Consider the following 17,231-nt stretch of genomic DNA (forward strand, 5'->3'; position numbering starts at 1 on the left):
GAAGACTAATTAGAAATGAACGACCTTCCAAATGATCACAATTGTTTATCTGTATTAATTTGGAGCCGACAAAAAGTCAAGCAAAAACAAACAGGAAATGCTCTCAAAGCCAAAACATCCTCAAGGCCTTTGCAAGCTCACTTGATCGTAAATAAATCAAGACCCCCCGCATTTTAACCTCACTCAATCCCAACAAAAACTAATTTCGTTTATTGCCACTGTAATAAGCTCCACTGTTAGCTACCACCGTGCTCCGAGAGTGCGCGCCCCTCACGTGTACGCGCGCAAGATCTGAGCTCAAATGCAAACCGTTTCCACTCCAAAGATCCTTCAATGCATTGAAAAAAATGTTTTATCAATAGGACTTTGGGCCACATAAAAATAATAATAACAATAATAATAATAATAATAATTCACTGTCCATTTAGTTATAATGGGTTGTTATTGGCATACTACTTCAGTGACTTTAAAAAATATCTGTCTCTTTATATTAGCAGCATCATTCGTTTGTTATTATTTATTTATGGAATCACAACAGGGATTTTGTCTGCTAATGTATAAACATGCATTCGGGCTGTTACCGTTTGAAAATCGCCTTTTCTTTTCGTGTATGTGTGGGTCCACGCAGCGTAATATTGTTGAGGAAAAAAAGAACAGTTTAATTTGGCATTTTTGAACAGTAACTTCTCCCAAGATGCATTTTACGAAGCAGCTGTTCATTTGTGTGACACTACAATGCTACACGCGTGTTGACTGATCAACGTGGCTAATTATTATTTCTATATGTTTGTTCATCCATCCACCCATCTATTAAAAAAAGACAATTAACGAAGGCCCATCTTTTGACTGGTACAGTAATTCAAATGCAGTCTCAATTCATTTGTGATTTACATTTTGGCCCGATATGCAGCGGACATTTTGTAATTACCATATGTAAAACAACAGAGGGGGCTCTTGCCCTTGCAACGCAGCATCAAAGTTTTTAAATGTGCAATAATATTTGATCATTGTAGAACTGGAACCTGTATGGAAGACAGTCATCGGCATGTTTTAGACTATACTGCCCTCTAGTGTATGTTTTGTGTAATGTTTGAGTTTGACAACCTGGAGATGAAAACTGGGCCGTAATATGCGAGTTACTGTGTATTGCAACAATTTCATACCTATTAAAGTTACGGGATTTCACTATTGCCACCCCAGGACCTCCGATTTTCAAATTGTAGTGAAGTCACGATCCGCATTTTGAATTCAGGTAAGAACATTAAAACCGAAGGTGAACAAGTAAAAGGCATGAAACATTTCTCTTTCCACAAGATCTGCACTGCAATTGAGTTCCACTCGTACAGATTTAAAAACGTCAAATTTATGAAGTGCTACTGGTGCCCTTTTAACAGAGTCATAATGAAAATTCGAACATGTTGACAGGGCGCGCGTGCGCGCGCGCGCACACACACGCACACACACACACACACACACACACACACGCACACACACACACGCACACACACACACACACACACACACAAAACTCATCCCAATCAATCCACAACATAGTCCTGTTGCATCCGCTCTGTGATCTCAGAGACATCAAGACATGAAATCAATAAGACTATCGATCACTTTTATTTACCTTCGTTTCCAGTAACAGAGCAAAAATTCCTAGTTAAATACCCGGTTGCGGGCCAGTAAATAGTACTTACAAATTGATGAGATACGTCTTGCTAAATAAGCTCGGTGTCGTGTCATCAGTATTTGATAAATACATAACAGGGTGCTAAATACAACTTCTTAATGAAGCTATTGCTTGCGTTTTGTTCATTGCATTACAACACAAAACCTTTTTCACCTTTTCAGTGAACCAATGGTAGCTATGGTTACAAATGATGGCAAGAAAATGTTTTTACATTTGTGGGATTAGCTGTGACAGGGACACTGGGATGGTTCATGAAATCAGTGGCGAGGATGCACTGTCCTGTTCAATACATTCTGCTTTTTCAGTTTTCTCAACTTCAGAGGGCAGCATTGCGAACTCTTCAGTCCCTGATCCTTTTATTGTACCGCTTTTTGCCCTACAAACAAGCACACATGACTTAGTATCGAATGCATCATTATCAGAAGTGGGTCCCATGTTACATTCATCGTAAGAGTCACACTCACGTAGTTATGGCGACAAGACCAATCTGGATGCTGCTGGGCATGAAGTCTCCTCTCTTCCTCAGCTTGCTCGTAATACTTGGCTTTTTCTTTATCAGGTAGCAAATGCCACTACATTGAAATGACACATTTAGAATGACGCGCAGAAAGAACATCAGGGAGGGGTACTTTCTACACATGCTGAAATCTATCAATTACTTATTCGGACACAAGGACAAATAAAAGTGTGAGCTGTTTGTTCATTCATTCATTCATTCATTCATTCATTTTCCAATCCGCTTTATCCTCACAAGGGCCGCGGGGGGTGCTGGAGCCTATCCCGGCCATCATCGGGCAGTGGGAGGGGGACACCCTGAATCGGTTGCCAGCCAATCGCAGGGCACGCAGAGACGAACAACCATCCGCGCACACACTCACACAATTTAGAGTGTTCAAGCAGCCTGCCATGCATGTTTTTGGAATTTGGGAGGAAACCAGAGTACCCAGAGAAAACCCATGCAGGCCCGGGGAGAACGTGCAAAGTCCACACAGGGAGGCCGGAGCTGGGATTGAACCCGGTACCTCTGCACTGTGAGGTCGACGCGCTAACCACTGGAGCACCAGGCTGCCCGTGTGAGATGTTCTTCAAGGTAACTTGCCAGTGGGGTAGGCACTTTCCCTCATTTTCTACACTGTATTGATCAGTTAGAGGGAATAGTCCTTACTCTTAAGACAGGTCTCTAGCTTGCCACACGCTTATCAACAATCAGACCAAACGTAAGCATTTTCTCTCCTTTGCGGTCAAGGCAGCCAAAAAAAAAATTTGTTTGTTTGTATAACGTGTCCCCCAAGTCATTTAGGACAATAAATATGACAGGGAGGTGTAATTGTATTTTCTGACAGTTTGGATGAGCTGTTGCACCATGCTGCCTCTCACAGGCCAGTCTCGGTATTACACACTACAGGAGCAATAAATAGTCATTGCGTGATTTTTGCCTCATAAGGAATTTAGAATTTAAAATTGAGTACGTGTGTTATCTGCTGAAGAGCAAATGTATAGAAGTGAACCGGCCTCTGTCCAGCAGACAGTCCCAACTCCACATTTTCGTGAAACTTAAAAGCTTGGAAATGCAGCCTTCCAAGCCAGACGTCCGGTCCTTACTGCCTTAGTTTCTGCCACCTCTCAATTTTGCTTAACAGAATGTGAGCACTTACCATTTTTCCTAAGGTCTCATTTATAACAGCAATATTTGTTGAAGCAGACTTGGCCTTGACTGCTTGTCTATGTTCTTTCGAGAACAACATGAAGGCATTTAGAGGCTTCTTGACATAGGTTTGCTCTGTGACTTGGTCTTCCACTTTTTTAGATTTCTTCCTGCAATACAGTATTAGAGTATCAGATACATCTGACATGTAATGCACCGAGGACATTAATGTAATCATTTTAAACAGATAAAAAAAACTGGCACAACTCGAAATACAAAAGTGTATACCTGTGATTCTCAACAGGTGGGTCGCGGACACATTTGGGGTGTGTCACAGACGGCTATTAAAAAAATTATATGTATTTGTCTTCAGATTTTGTTTCAGAACAGTACTGAGGTGTTACCGAGTTCTCACATGGAACGTAGAATATTGGGAGAGTGTCAGGATATGTTACACACTTGTGCTCTACTCACGAGCTACACGGTGCGGCTAAGCTTTTGGCTCGCAACAAGTCAAACTCATTTGTAACTGCATTTAAAAATGTCACATATTGTACGTTTATTTTCAGAGGCTATTTTTAAATAACAACAACCACAACAATGCTTTATTGTTGGTAACGTCTATAAAATGTGGTGTGACTCTGCAACAATAGCACGAGGCTGGCCCCAGGCTAACAACAGCTGAGACCCACAGGTCTCCATGGTCTTGCAAATAAATAAACATGTCTATCCAACACCATCATTTTATTTCCTACTGCTAATTGCCTTACTTTATCTTGGGAACGTTGGCAGGAAGGGGAGCAGCAATGTTAGGAGGAGCCGTAACTTTGTACAAAAGCTCTCCATTCCTAAACAAAGAGACATAGCCACACAGATGCATGAAAAGTTTGTCTAAAGTTGCAGGGACTGTTTCAATGTTGGTTTGTACTTACAGTAATCCAACAGGACGCATGTTCATGCCATTAGGCAGCAGCACCTCTGGGACAAAGTTGGTCTAAAGGTAGAACAGATAAGGCAACTTAACTTATATGTCACTGTTGACCCCTTATTTTTGTTTTTTATTTACATATATATATACACACACACACACACACACACACACACACACACACACACACACACACAGAAGAAAGGAGCGTCAGCGCAGAGCGCCGATGCATATTTGGAACTGCGAGTCGCGGCTTGGAATTGAAGCGGATTTACATGGGACAGGGGATGTGAGCCAATCTCTTTTTCATCAATGGACGCTACAGCTTCTTGTTTGCTTTCAAACTGAGCTTGTAGCTGACGTGTGCACATATTCAGCATGACGTCTCTGATCCAATGGTGAAAGGACACTTTGATTTGCTCCTCTTTCATCTAGAAGTGGTTCAAACAACAAAGTGTGTGCAGAAAAAGTGGTTAAGATTGCACTGACTGTCTGTGTCTTATGTGTTGTGTTAGATTATTTTGTCATTTTATGTTAACTGTTCTTTTGATGGCGGCACGGGCACCTGCAGCGGCTCCTCGCTCTCCTGAGTAAAGAAATTTCTCATCTGTGCTGAATGTTGCACATGTAGCACATTTGACAATAAAGTTGACTTGAACTTGAACACACACACACAAAGTTGGAGTGCACTTCAGTACCATAAAAAAGCTACAGCTATTAAAAAGCCTGTATTGTATCAATATACTTAGATGACAGGAAGACTCTCCATTCAGTCATTTTGGTGAGTAGAGCAAATATTTTTTTTCAGTTAAGCATTATGCATCTGTTGTTGTTGCCATTAAATATCGAGGGCTAGGATGAATATCTAATAAATTCCCTGTAGCCTCACCGATGTTTTTTCTTTCAACAGATGATCCCGAGTCAGATTTTTGGCTAATCTCCTAACCTCAGTATTCCTGTAATGGTGTATTCATTGACTCCCAAAATGAAGTAAATCAAAATACTATAAATTCAAAATGCAGCCGCATGTATTCTCGCTGGCAAAAAGAAATCGCAACACACTCATTCTCAAATCACAGCAACGGTTACTTGTCCGGGCAAGAACGGATTTAAAAATGTTCCTCTTGGTTTCTAAAGCTTTATATGGTCTTTCACCTCGGCACGTAGCCGACATTCTCATCAATTAAACTTTACAAAGAACGCTCAAATAGAGTTACAACTGCAGTTTTTGCAGTAACATTAGGCAGTAGGAGGCAGCTTTCTGCATCTGTGCCCCACGCATCAGAGAAACCGCCTGCCTGAGACAGTCAAACCGGCAAACTGAGTGTCCGCTACCGGGAAACAAGTTCCAAACTTTCCTCTGCACGACTGCTTTTGACTAACTCATGTGCAAGTGTGAGTTTGTGCTTATGTGCGTCCCGGGTTTGTATGAAGGAAAATGTGTATGCAATTCTTGTGATTTTGCATTTTTTTCCTCTCTGCCTGGAACTTTTTGTTTGAATTCTGACTTCACTTTGAGACCGCCTTGTGCATGGAAAGTGCATCATGAAGTTATTGATTGATTGATAATGATGTTATCAAGCAATTGGTGTCTTATATTACCTGGCCATGGATATGCGCAAGTGTCTCAATGCTCTGGGGAAGCGGCTGGAGATTCTGGTGATTCATTGGCACAAAGTGCATGCTGGGAGCAGCCATCACCGGAGTTGGCTGCATATAACTGTTTTGTATGGGAACAAAGCCATTATAGTCCTTATGCTGGCTGCCTACTGCCTGTGGGTTGGTGTTGTACCTTGGCCCATCAGGTCGTGAGGGTTGAGCAGCATTTTGAGGATGACATTTTGATGTAAACCCAGGCATTTCCATATCCCTGCAAAAACAAAAGCACACACTCCCTCGTTAAAAGGTCCCCGAATATTGACATGCGGTTTGGACTGGACGGTAAACACAATTCTCGAATTTTCACCTCTAACGTGTCACGCATAAAACACGATTTCGATTCAATTAATGAACAGAAATCCTAAAATTAGTAACAGTAATGCCACAGATTTTGCCACTCCTTCGCTACTTTGCCAAAATTACGAAGGAATTTTCTGTTCACAGCTCGGTTTATATTCACTCCACTAATTTTAAATGGAATGGTGGTGCTCTGGTGGAACAAGTGTGCTATGTTGTGGGTCGTTGACTTGTCCAAAAAAAAGAGACAAAAATCTTCATCTTTACGTTGTGTATATTTTGTTGTCTGACGACATTTTAGAAAATAACATAACGGTACATGGATTTGCTAGTCTCATGAAATCATATTTTCCTACTTAGGTGTTGTGGCTTGGATGTTATTTTAAAAGCCTTCTTTAGCACCATCACAGGCCACAGGCATTGATGGCACATCTTCTACTTTCACATCTGTCATAAAGTTTATGTCACCTAAGAGGCACCATATTTGCAAGTCTTTACTGTAGACAGTTGGCACTCATAAAACCACCCAACCGTCAACAAATAAAAATAATCCATAGCCTAGTGTCAGTATGTATGCATTTTTTGACCAATTGCCATAACTATATTTACAATTAACAAACAAGTTCAACTAAAAATTGTAACACTTTCACACACACACACACACACACACACATTCCTTTGATACCTTTTATATTCTTTGAAACATGACCCTTGGCGGCCCAGTGGTCAAGTGGTTAGCGCAACGACCTCACAGTGCAGAGTTCGTGGATTCGCTCCCGGCTCCGGCCTTCGTGTTTGGAGTTTGCATGTCCTCCCCGGGCCTGCGTAGGTTTTCTCCGGGTACTCCGGTTTCTTCCCACATTCCAAAAACATGCATGGCAGGCTGATTGAACACTCAAAATTGTACCTACGCGTGTGTGTGTGAGCGCGGATGGTTGTTCGTTTCTGTGTGCCCTGCAATTGGCTGACAACCGGTTCTGGATGTCCCCTGCCTACTGCCCAAAGACGGCTGGGATAGGCTCCAGCACCCCCTGCTATCCTTGTGAGGATAAAAGCGGATCGGAAAATGGATGGATAGATGGTTGAAACATGAGCTCGACTTTAACAGCAAAATTGACATAGGATTTCATTTCGGAATTCGCTTTCAATTCCATACGTATGTGTTGTGACATATGATGACTTATTAAAAAAAAATCTATCGATGGGACTGTAGTAATTGAGTGAACTGTGTGATGGACACCATTCAAAGTAACCTCATTGTGAACTGTGTGATGTATAGAATTCAAAGTAATCTAAATTTTACTTTGACATAGAGAAGTGTGTTTGAAGATCAGATGGTATTTTTGGAGCTTAGCATCCCGGTAAATACTTAGCCTACCCACGTGACCTTTACCCCAGTCAATTTCAACTTTGTCTTTCATTTCAAACAGTTGGATAATCCCAGACATTTTTGAGATTTGGTGGTTTATATTAGAATTACTTCATTGTTTTTGGCAACATCAAAAATCCAGCAGAGGGAATGTTTAGAGATGATAAAACTCACAGATTATCTCAAAAGAGATTTGAAGTGCACGCATATATAGATATCAGTGAGTAGGCATTCTTAGCACAGTCTCTTTAATATAATATACACATGCACACACATCCATTTTCCGATCCGTTTTATCCTCACTAGGGGCGCAGACTTGCTGGAGCCCATTCCCAGCCATCGGCGGCCGGTCGGGAGGATACACCCTTAACTTGTTGCCAGCCATTCGCAGGGCACACATAGATGAATAACCATTCACACTTATGGACAATTGAGAGTGTTAAATAGACGTACCATGCCAGTTTTTGGAATATGGGAGGAAGTCGGAATACCTGGAGAAAACCCATGCAGGCACAGGGAGAACATACAAACTCCTCACAGGGAGGCCAGAGCCGGAATCGAACCCATGACCTCCACACTACTTGCACTCACTGATCAGCAATGACTCATTAAAGCACTTACTCTGGTCGTTCCCAGTGTAGATTTGGTTCCTTAGTTCAACTGTTGGATGAGCTTGCCTTCTTTGCCCCCAAATCCATCTGCTGCTGTGTTGCTGAGACTGTCTTAAGAATGCCTACTCACTCATATCCAACACTGTCAAACTCAAACTGCCGTCAAAGACTTCAAAGCAGTTATGGCCTTTCGTGTGTGTGGTCTTGGTGTACTTTGAGACATCATGCACATGATGCTAAAATTCTTTACATAAGTATGATGTGCCACTTTCAAATTTTTTGGGGGGTAAGGGTCAAAAGTTTGTTTATAGCTGGTACCCTGGGGATGGCATGTAAAATCACAGCCATTGCTTTCAATCAGATGTTAAGAGAAAACGGACTGGGATTTTTTTTCACAATTGAAAAGATTTTTCAGGTGATTTAATTAAAGGTCTCTGACCGTCCATCCCTCCATCTTCATCTATTTCCTGACCCGCTTTATCCTCACAAGGGTCGCAGGCGGTGCTGTCTTAGGGCAGTTGGCGGGGGATTGAACTGGTTGCCAGTCAATTGCAGGGCACACAGAGATAAAAAAAACCATCCACGCTCACACTCACATCCAGGGACAATTTAGAAGGTTCCATGAACCTGCCATGCATGTTTTTGTAATGTGGGATGAACTGGAGTACCCGGAGAAAAGCTACACAGGCACAAGGAGAGCAAACTCCACACGGGAGCATAGAGTCTAAAATACGAGGTGAACAGGAAAAGAGTAGCTCAGGCCACACATTTTTACTCGTGAAAGCATCACTTCATCACCAAGCCGCCTCACTGTCATGTTGTGTGTACATCTGTGCTAGTGGTATGTTTAGTAGACGCATGGTTTTGATGTCCAGTGGAATATCTTGATGAGTTTTTTTAGTTCGTTTTAGTTTTCAGTTTGCCAGCATGTTTAGCTGCCCGTGCCGGTAATTTGTGTTAAACTATAGTTCACTTGTGGCTCCTGGATTAGTTCATTCTTCTGTCTGCTTTAATTAAAATTGCAATGCAACTGAAACCATAGTTGCCTTACCAGTATAACAGTTAGCACAAATTCAATTTCGCACACAATTACATCAAGTGGCAACTATCTATCGCTACGTGCTACTAGCTACAAGCTAGTACTTTATTGCGGGTGACCCTGAGGAAGAATAATCAAAGTACATGGCACGGTAGTCCCATGGTCTGATTTTTAGACTCCAGGCCTAGAATAAGAGGTTCAATTAAGGATAAATCTCAACCAAGTATGTTTTTAACTCATTCAGTACCAGCCAATTCTAGACCAAGTCTGAAAAGACGTTTAAAACGTCTTTGGGAGTGAATGAGTTCATCATGATATGGGTTTATTGTCACATCATTCTTTAGTTTTAGATTTAGTTTCAACATTATCATCAATGTTTTGTAGTTTGTCTTGTCATTGTTTTTGTGAGGGTGGTTCTGTTTGTGACCAACAGGTGGCACTGTAGGGCTCTTCCTGCAGTGACACACCTGTTGGTCATTGTGTCATTAGTTCGTGTTTCTGTAAAAAGGACTCCCTGCCCGGCCTGTCGAGGTTGCGTCATTGTGTTTTATCACCGTGTTTGTCTTTGTGTCCGCCTTAGTTTGTATTTTTTGATAAATACATTTTGGTCGGTCCACCCTGCTCCTCCCTGCATCCCTGCTTTTTGGGGTCCTCTACACTACCATCATTTTCAAGTCCTGACCCTGTATTGTAGACTAGAGCAGTGTTTTTCAATCATTTTCGAGCCAAGGCACATTTCTTTCACTGAAAAAATCCCGCAGCACACCACTAGCTGAAAATGTGAAAAAAAGCTTTTTAACAATTCAAGTATTATGTTGTTATTATACATATTTTTTAACATTGAAGAATAACGTTATATTATAACATCTTGAATAGGAATCAAATAAACATAAATCAAATATTTTATCTTTTATATTTATTCTCACTCGGTGTGATAAATGGTTTGGATGAACACAGATCCGATATCCTGGCAGCAATCGATGAAAGACAAAGCTCTTCCACGACAGCTCTTTGTTTCTAGTTTTTACAGCAGTCTGGCTATTTCTTTAGCCGCTTCAGATGTGAACATCTCATTTACAATGGCTTTGCAGGCGGGAAGTATTAATTGCTCTCCCACTGGGATTTTTTGATTCAGCCACAAGTTCAGTATCATGGTAACTTGCTTTCAGGGCTCTCTCGTTTACCTTTGCGGTTTTTCTCATGCATGTTACTTGTTTCTCCCTGTATTCACGCAGGCGAACAAAATACTCCACATTTTTGTTTCGAAGTGAAGGGTGGGGCTCCAGAGATTTTTTTGTAGGGCTCGTTTGCCTCCAACTTGTCATGATTCGGTTTGGGACCAACAGGTGGCACTGTAGGGCTCTCCCTGCAGCTGCACACCTGTTGGTCATTATGTAATTAGTGCTTTAAAAGGACTCCCAGCCCAAACATTTAGTGCCGGGTCATTGTTGCTGTTTGTTGGCTGCTGTCATGTTTTGGTCAGTGTTATGTTTTATCTTCAGTCATGTGTTTTGTTTGATACTTTGGACTTTGTTTGTTTTGGATTTAGTTTTCTCTATGTTTTAATACAATTCTTCAAGTACACACTGCTCCTCCCTCCTGCCTGCTTTTTTGGGGTCCACCACCTCGCAACGTGACACAACTTTTGGTAGATCTTGGGTGAAACTTTCAACCAGAGTGCATTCCTTAAAAATCTGTAGGGGCACAACGATGCCATTTTTTTCAGTCAAGCAAAAACAAATAAAATATTATTTTGCCAATCATGCTGTATGTGCAAAGTTTCTCCGAATGGTAAGATCAGCGATTTCAGTGTTGTTTTTTTTAGTTGGGAAACGTCACCACAGCAACAACATTAGACAAAATAAAAAGCGTAATTTCTACTTTTCATCTTGACCATCTTTACCTGGAAACACCCAATTTCAAGACAATTGGATAAAATCTATAGGAGGAATTCTTTAAAATGTGACCTCTAGAGAAGGCCAAAAAATGAGGGCAAATTTGAAAGGAGATTCAAAAAGTTAGACTTGCGATTAGGTTTAGCATATGGCTCCGTGATATATATTTTCGTCCGTCTTGGGCTGTTATATATGCCTCCAACTTTTCTTCCATGGTTACAAAACATACAACACGGCCGGTTTTCTCAAAAAAATGTCAGGGTGCTCACCTTTTTTTTTTTTTTTTAACTGCACAATAAACAAGTATTTTGTTTGGCAGTGACCGCCATAGCGGTCACTGCTCCGGCCTTACTGGTGTAAAAACTGTGTGAGAAGAAGTAATTTAATGTGATTTGTCAAAAAAAAAAAAAAATCATACTATTGGAGCAATTCTTTTCTCATACAAAAATAAAACTTTGTTTTTCTACAATGTGTGACTGTTGAGTCCCACTATACATCAAACAAAAGGCTATGATTAAACAGCAAAAGCAAACACTTTACAAGAATAAAAAAAATAGGTGGGTTGGGGAGAGGCACAGGCTGCATCAATCTTGCATTCATGGTGGAGTTTTTTGTTCCAAAGAGAACTGTTCAGTTGTTGAATCCACTGACAAAGAAGCGGGGCTTTCTTCATCGTCACTGTCTTCCTGTCCTGGTTCTTCGTCCTGAAGTTCGGATGTTGATGTTGCTGTAGAAATCAAACTGCTACTTATTTAGGGAACACATTTCACATCAAATAAGCCAAGGGTCCTCTGTAACAATACAAGTATATGATCGGCACGTAAAAGTTCATCAACACGTGACACAGGAAGCATGCTACTGCCAACCTTACTTCTTGTTGACCTGATTGTGTTTTATTTATTTATTCGTTTTTAATTCATGTCTTGTACTTATGACATTATTGTTGTGTTAGCGTAGGCTAGTAATAGATACGTTTAGTTTTTGTCATGTCTGCGATCTGCTTTTTTTTTTCTTTTTTTTTTTTTACAAAATTAAAAAACTGATGAACATCCTCCAGGACTGGCGATTCATTCATTTTAGCCAGGGTTGTACAATAATATGTGATCCTTTAGTATACATTGCTTTTGTATATTCTCTTGGCAGATTTAAATTACATTTAATTACATAATAAATATTGCCTTACCCTGCACACTGCCAGTTGTTAAGTCCCGAATTCTTTTATTATACCTTTTTTTGCCCTACAGTTGGTGGAAAAAAAGCACATGTAATGCTCTAGTATAAGCTGCAGAGTACAAGAAAAAGAATTGTCTAATTTTGTAGTTTGGTACATTGGGGTATGCAAATGAGTCAAACCCACGTAGTTGTGACGGCAGGACCAGTCTGGATGCTGCTGGGAGTGAAGCCGCTTTTCTTTTTCAGCCAGCTCGTAGAATTTAGCTTTCTCCTCCTCTGGTAGCAAATGCCACTGTGTTGACGTAACACACAAAATAACACACAAACAATTCCATCATATTCAGCGCAGTTTCATCTGAATACGACATTCATTAATTCTGTGGACAAATACATCAATGAATGCATTTTCTCCAAAGCTAGGTTCCCGATTTCATCTTTTTTTTCTCATAATAAAAATTAATCATTCATTGTATTTAAATCAGAGGTGCCCAATATCCCCAAATGACTGGATGTAACGACCTGAAGGCAGCAAACAGATGTGCAGTGTGTGTGTGTGTGTGTGTGTGTGTGTGTGTGTGTGTGTGTGTGTGTGTGTGTGTGTGTGTGTGTGTGTCTGTGTGTACGTAGTACGTACATTAGAGTCACTTACCATCTTTCCTAAAGTCTCATTTATAACAGCAATATTCGTTGAGGCAGATCTGTCCTTAACTGCTTGCCTATGCTCTTTTGAGAACAACATGAAAGCATTTAGAGGCTTCTTGACATATGTTTGCTCCGTGTATTGGTCGTCTACTTTTTTAGGTTTCTTCCTAAAATAGAACATGGCAATTTGAGTTTGTGAGGTCATTAGGAGAAAAATCAGTTTATTGTATTTCCACAAATCCAAAAATCCAACCCCAGAATCCCCACCGCATTTTTTTTGAATGCCACCCCACAGAAAGGAGCTCCCAGTTTTCCTTCATAAAAAAAAAAAAATCCTGGTTCAAATACGTGTATTTATACAAGTGTAGCTATGTTTCCAGTGAGCGGTACAGTTCAGTTTGCTGTCCATACAGAGTCCATACAAAATGAACGGGCTGGTAGACTGCGCCTGCAGCGTGGCTAGCAGCCAGACTACTGTGACATCACCCGAGCTGCCCTGATCGACCGCCTGGCCTGCTTTACAAAAACCAAGGCATAAGATCGATCATTATCTGAACTGCTTTATCCTCACGAGGGTCGCGGGTGTGCTGCAACCTATCCTAGCTGTCTTTTGGGCAGTACATTGTGTACACCCTGAACTGATTGCCAGCTAATCGCAAAGCCCATAGACAAACCTTTCACACTCACAATCATACCTACGGACAATATAGAGTGATCAATTACCTACCCTACATGTTTTTGGAATGTGAGAGGAAACTGGAGTACCCGGAGAAAAGCCACGCAGGCACGGGGCTAACATGCAAACACACACAGAAAGGTAAACGGCTGCAAATGAAATAGCAAGATCTTACTTTGGCTTGGAGATGGTGGGTGGAAGAGGAGCTGTAAAGTTTGCGGTTGTAACTTTGTACAACAGTTCTCCATTCCTTCACAAATTGACACAGTAGACATGATTAGCAAGTGTTCTAATATTTCAGTATCGCTAATGCACTATTGCATTACTTACAGAAGACCAACAGGACACATTTTCATGCCATTAGGCAACATAACCTCTGGTACAAAATTTGTCTAAAAACATACAGAGAAATGCAACTGTTTCAATGGAACGATAACACAACTGCAAGTGAAGTATTTCTCTTCCATGCAGATTCCCTTAAAACTACAAAGCTAAATTGATGACAATTATACCTGTCCAGGAATGTGCGGACGTGCCTCAATGTTCTGCGTGATAGGTTGAATATTCTGATGGCTCATTGGTACAAAATGCATACTGGGTGGAGCCATGACTGGATTTGGCTGCAGGAAACCGTTCTGTAGAGGTACATAACTGTTTTGTAATGGAATAAAGCCATTAAAACCTAGGCTCTGGCCTACTGGCCGAGGGTTTGCGCTGAAGACTGGCGTCGCAGTTCGAGATGGTAGAGCAGCGTTTGGAGGTATACGGTTGGAGGTAAAACCTGACATGTCCTTGTCTCTGTATAAAAAAAAGACAAAAAAAGAAGAAGAGAACCACCACCTCAGTTGTTATATGCAATGAAAACCTTAGCATGCATGGTCAGTGCTCGTGTGATATTTAAACAGTGATAAACATTATTCCAACACCTGAAGACAATGCCTGGGATTATTTGGCTCTTGTGACACATATTGAGAAGGAGATGATTTTCTGTTGGCAATAACACACAATCATATTGTCATTAATACTATTATTTACTGAATTAATTTTCTTTAGATACAGTTGAACTCATCATCATTTCAAGAAATTCTTTATATCACATCCTCGTTGAATTCGGTAGTAACCTAACCAACAAATGGAACAATTACCAGTTCACCGTGAGCTCTACTGAGCACTCTTCTCGTTTTACATGAAAATGTTGGCAAGGTGGTATATTTATCGGGGTACTTACTCAGGTAGTTCCCAAAGTAACACACGTACCTTCCTTATATGTTGACGCAATGGTGACGCAAGTTTAATTTTCTCGCCTTGTCTCGTTCATGACGTGTTCAACGTTTCGATGCCCTCTGTATCACACATTGGACTGCACACTGCGCATTCAACACACTCATGACACAGCTGTGATGTCAGAGACATCAAAACAGTATTGGTCTTTTATGTGAGTTTTGGGATGCTTTAGGGCATCACCTTAGACGATGATGAATCCGACGCATCACTGGACCTGATCATGTCAATGATCATACACAACATTGCAAGATGATTTACATTCGGCATAACAATGCATTCATCGTGCATCAGTCATGCGGACCTGAAATCGCGATGGCCAAATGAGGGCCCCCTGAAGCTGATGACTTTGCTGAGGGGTTCATCGTTCGAAGTCTTTCATTTACACTGGAGCGTTTAAAAAGGTCTGCAAAGGAGTTCCGTTTCTATTGTGAAGTCGCCTGAATTTGAGAGCAAGTACCAAACGTGCCATATTATTTAACTATCACTGACGTACAGCATAGTCTAAATTAATGCCACATAGGAAAAGACACAATTTCAGTAAATGTTTGGATAAGAAAGACTTCACCGGGTCATAAATACAAAGCAATCAAATTAAAGTAAGTGAGATTTTAATGTTGTCTTGTTTTTTTTTCGTAGTTTATGAGCAGCTTAATATGTCAGTACCATTGCATTGTGTTCTCCTCAAACCCCTTAATAAAACATATCAAATATAAATATGACATAATTTTAACATAGTTTGACTTCGAAATCCATTGAAGGAGGCAGTGGTGGTGTGGTCACATGTCAAGTGTCAACAAGGAAGAGCAAGTAGTTTTTCAAACGATTCCTCACAACTAGCTTCATGATCATGCCAGTTGCAGCCAAATAGAGGATGTCTTGTCTGGTGCTCTCACAATAAATGTCAATGCACCTCTGTGACCACAGTAGTGCACCCTTGGGGAATAGAAACTTCCACCATGAACCTTCAGAGCTCACTGTTGTGGAGACACCGTGTTTGTGTCTTTTCTCATGAAATGGTTTTCAACACAGGCCTCGTCTCTGCAGCCTGATTCCATGACTTCACAAGGTCTTGAACAGTAGGTACATCGATCTTGGCAATTCTTTTCTATTTTTTGCCCCAGTGAATGCCAGTCTCTTCCTCTCACAGTTTGAGATTTGAGTTCAATGCAATTGTGGATGTTCATGCCACCCTTGACTTGCACACTGGCTTCCAAATCTTTTGCATTACCTCTTGCAACTGTGACATCTCCAAGACAGTTCTCAAAGTGACAGTAACCAAGACATCAAAATTGAAGGTCTTGGCTGTGAAAAATGCTGCCCAAACACAAGCGCCCCGGGGCTGCCCAGCACCGACAGTCAAATATATTTGCATATATATACAAATATGTACATATGCTTTGAACACCTCTTGTAATTGTAGAGGCCAAAGGTAATGTCTTAATCTTGAGATTTCTGAATAAATTAGGTTAAATATGTCCGCATGATTTCCTTTTCTTTTTATCCATGTTTTTTTTTTTGTTTGTTTTTTGGGTGACTGTATACATTTATTCTTCTGCTTTTGAAACTGGAAGAAAAATGCAGCCCTTGTCTTTCCCTTAATTACACAATAAGATTTACACTGCAGTGGTCAATGTCATATTTTTGTTTGTTGGTCTTAAATTAAAACTGAAAGATGACTTCTTGATTGTTTTGTTCGCTCTCCTTGACGTCTGCAACGTCAGTGGCGGCCCTCATTACTGTTCAGCGTCAATTGACTTTCATCAGAGAACAGCACTGAGTCCCACTGGTCCCTTGTACAGCATAAATCCTCCCTGGCCCGTGCAAGATGCCGCCGCCTGTGCCAGGTGGTGCAGTCAGGTACCCTTGTAGGTCAACCACGCTGATTTGAACGGTCTGATGTGACACTTCGGTGCCCCTCACTTCCCTTCAACGTGCCTGGAGTTGAGTGGCATTCATCATCCGGTTTCTCAGGGCATTGTTCATCAGCATGGGGTGTGGCCAAAGGACGTCCACTTCAACATCTTTCTGTGACACTTCGAGTCTCTCGGTATCTCTGTTGCAAACTGCTGAAGACACTCTGTGACACTCAAAGCTTTACTGGCCACTTCCATCTGAGAACGTCCTGTTTGAAGCATCACAATGGCAAGGTACTGTTGGATCCATCGTGAGGTGTCATCCTGGTCTGATGATGCCAAAATGTGGACAGCATATGAGGACGACGACTGTTTAAACACCAGCTCTAATTGAACCAGAACATTTATTGGTCGATTTAAGGATCAAACGGCTATTGTTTTGTCGTTAAGATCCTCGTTAGAGAACA

General features: G+C 41.1%; 2 protein-coding genes across 5 annotated transcripts; both read right to left on the bottom strand.

The window, feature by feature from the left end:
- Positions 1–1,600: 1,600 nt before the first annotated feature.
- Positions 1,601–8,362, bottom strand: LOC109525385 (transcription factor 7-like). The gene is made up of 8 exons (XM_019885818.1): positions 8,213–8,362; positions 6,059–6,136; positions 5,869–5,986; positions 4,271–4,332; positions 4,109–4,186; positions 3,349–3,508; positions 2,158–2,265; positions 1,601–2,069 (listed from the first exon to the last, which is right to left on the bottom strand). Exons 2-8 carry the CDS (start codon positions 6,130–6,132, stop codon positions 2,034–2,036), a joined length of 636 nt encoding a protein of 211 aa, XP_019741377.1. The 5' UTR covers positions 6,133–6,136; positions 8,213–8,362; the 3' UTR covers positions 1,601–2,033.
- Positions 8,363–11,540: 3,178 nt separating this feature from the next.
- LOC109525432 (transcription factor 7-like 1) lies at positions 11,541–14,963 on the bottom strand. Of its 4 annotated transcripts, XM_019885911.1 has the most exons (8): positions 14,554–14,775; positions 14,140–14,425; positions 13,958–14,019; positions 13,803–13,877; positions 12,959–13,118; positions 12,494–12,601; positions 12,320–12,374; positions 11,541–11,863 (listed from the first exon to the last, which is right to left on the bottom strand). In XM_019885911.1, exons 1-8 carry the CDS (start codon positions 14,592–14,594, stop codon positions 11,733–11,735), a joined length of 918 nt encoding a protein of 305 aa, XP_019741470.1. In that variant the 5' UTR covers positions 14,595–14,775; the 3' UTR covers positions 11,541–11,732. The 4 variants fall into 4 exon arrangements, with proteins under 4 accessions (XP_019741470.1, XP_019741471.1, XP_019741472.1 ...); XM_019885912.1 differs by lacking the exons at positions 12,320–12,374; positions 14,554–14,775 and adding an exon at positions 14,885–14,963; XM_019885913.1 differs by lacking the exons at positions 12,320–12,374; positions 14,554–14,775 and adding an exon at positions 14,856–14,963.
- Between the last annotated feature and the right edge of the window lie 2,268 nt (positions 14,964–17,231).

Source organism: Hippocampus comes, unplaced genomic scaffold (genome assembly GCF_001891065.2).
Source record: "Hippocampus comes isolate QL1 unplaced genomic scaffold, H_comes_QL1_v1.1 scaffold29, whole genome shotgun sequence".
Taxonomy (NCBI): domain Eukaryota; kingdom Metazoa; phylum Chordata; class Actinopteri; order Syngnathiformes; family Syngnathidae; genus Hippocampus; species Hippocampus comes.

Excerpts from the sequence above, each read along its gene's own strand:
- LOC109525432 (XM_019885910.1), bottom strand. The coding sequence starts at position 14,594 with ATGTGTCACAAGAGCCAAATAATCCCAGGCATTGTCTTCAG. Across the intron at positions 14,020-14,139 it reads GTCCGCACATTCCTGGACAG|ACAAATTTTGTACCAGAGGT; the intron begins GTATAATTGTCA and ends GTATGTTTTTAG. Across the intron at positions 13,119-13,802 it reads CCCACCATCTCCAAGCCAAA|GAAGAAACCTAAAAAAGTAG; the intron begins GTAAGATCTTGC and ends GTTCTATTTTAG.
- LOC109525385 (XM_019885818.1), bottom strand. The coding sequence starts at position 6,132 with ATGGAAATGCCTGGGTTTACATCAAAATGTCATCCTCAAAATGCTGCT. Across the intron at positions 5,987-6,058 it reads TCACGACCTGATGGGCCAAG|TTATATGCAGCCAACTCCGG; the intron begins GTACAACACCAA and ends CATACAAAACAG. Across the intron at positions 4,187-4,270 it reads ATGCGTCCTGTTGGATTACT|GAATGGAGAGCTTTTGTACA; the intron begins GTAAGTACAAAC and ends CTCTTTGTTTAG.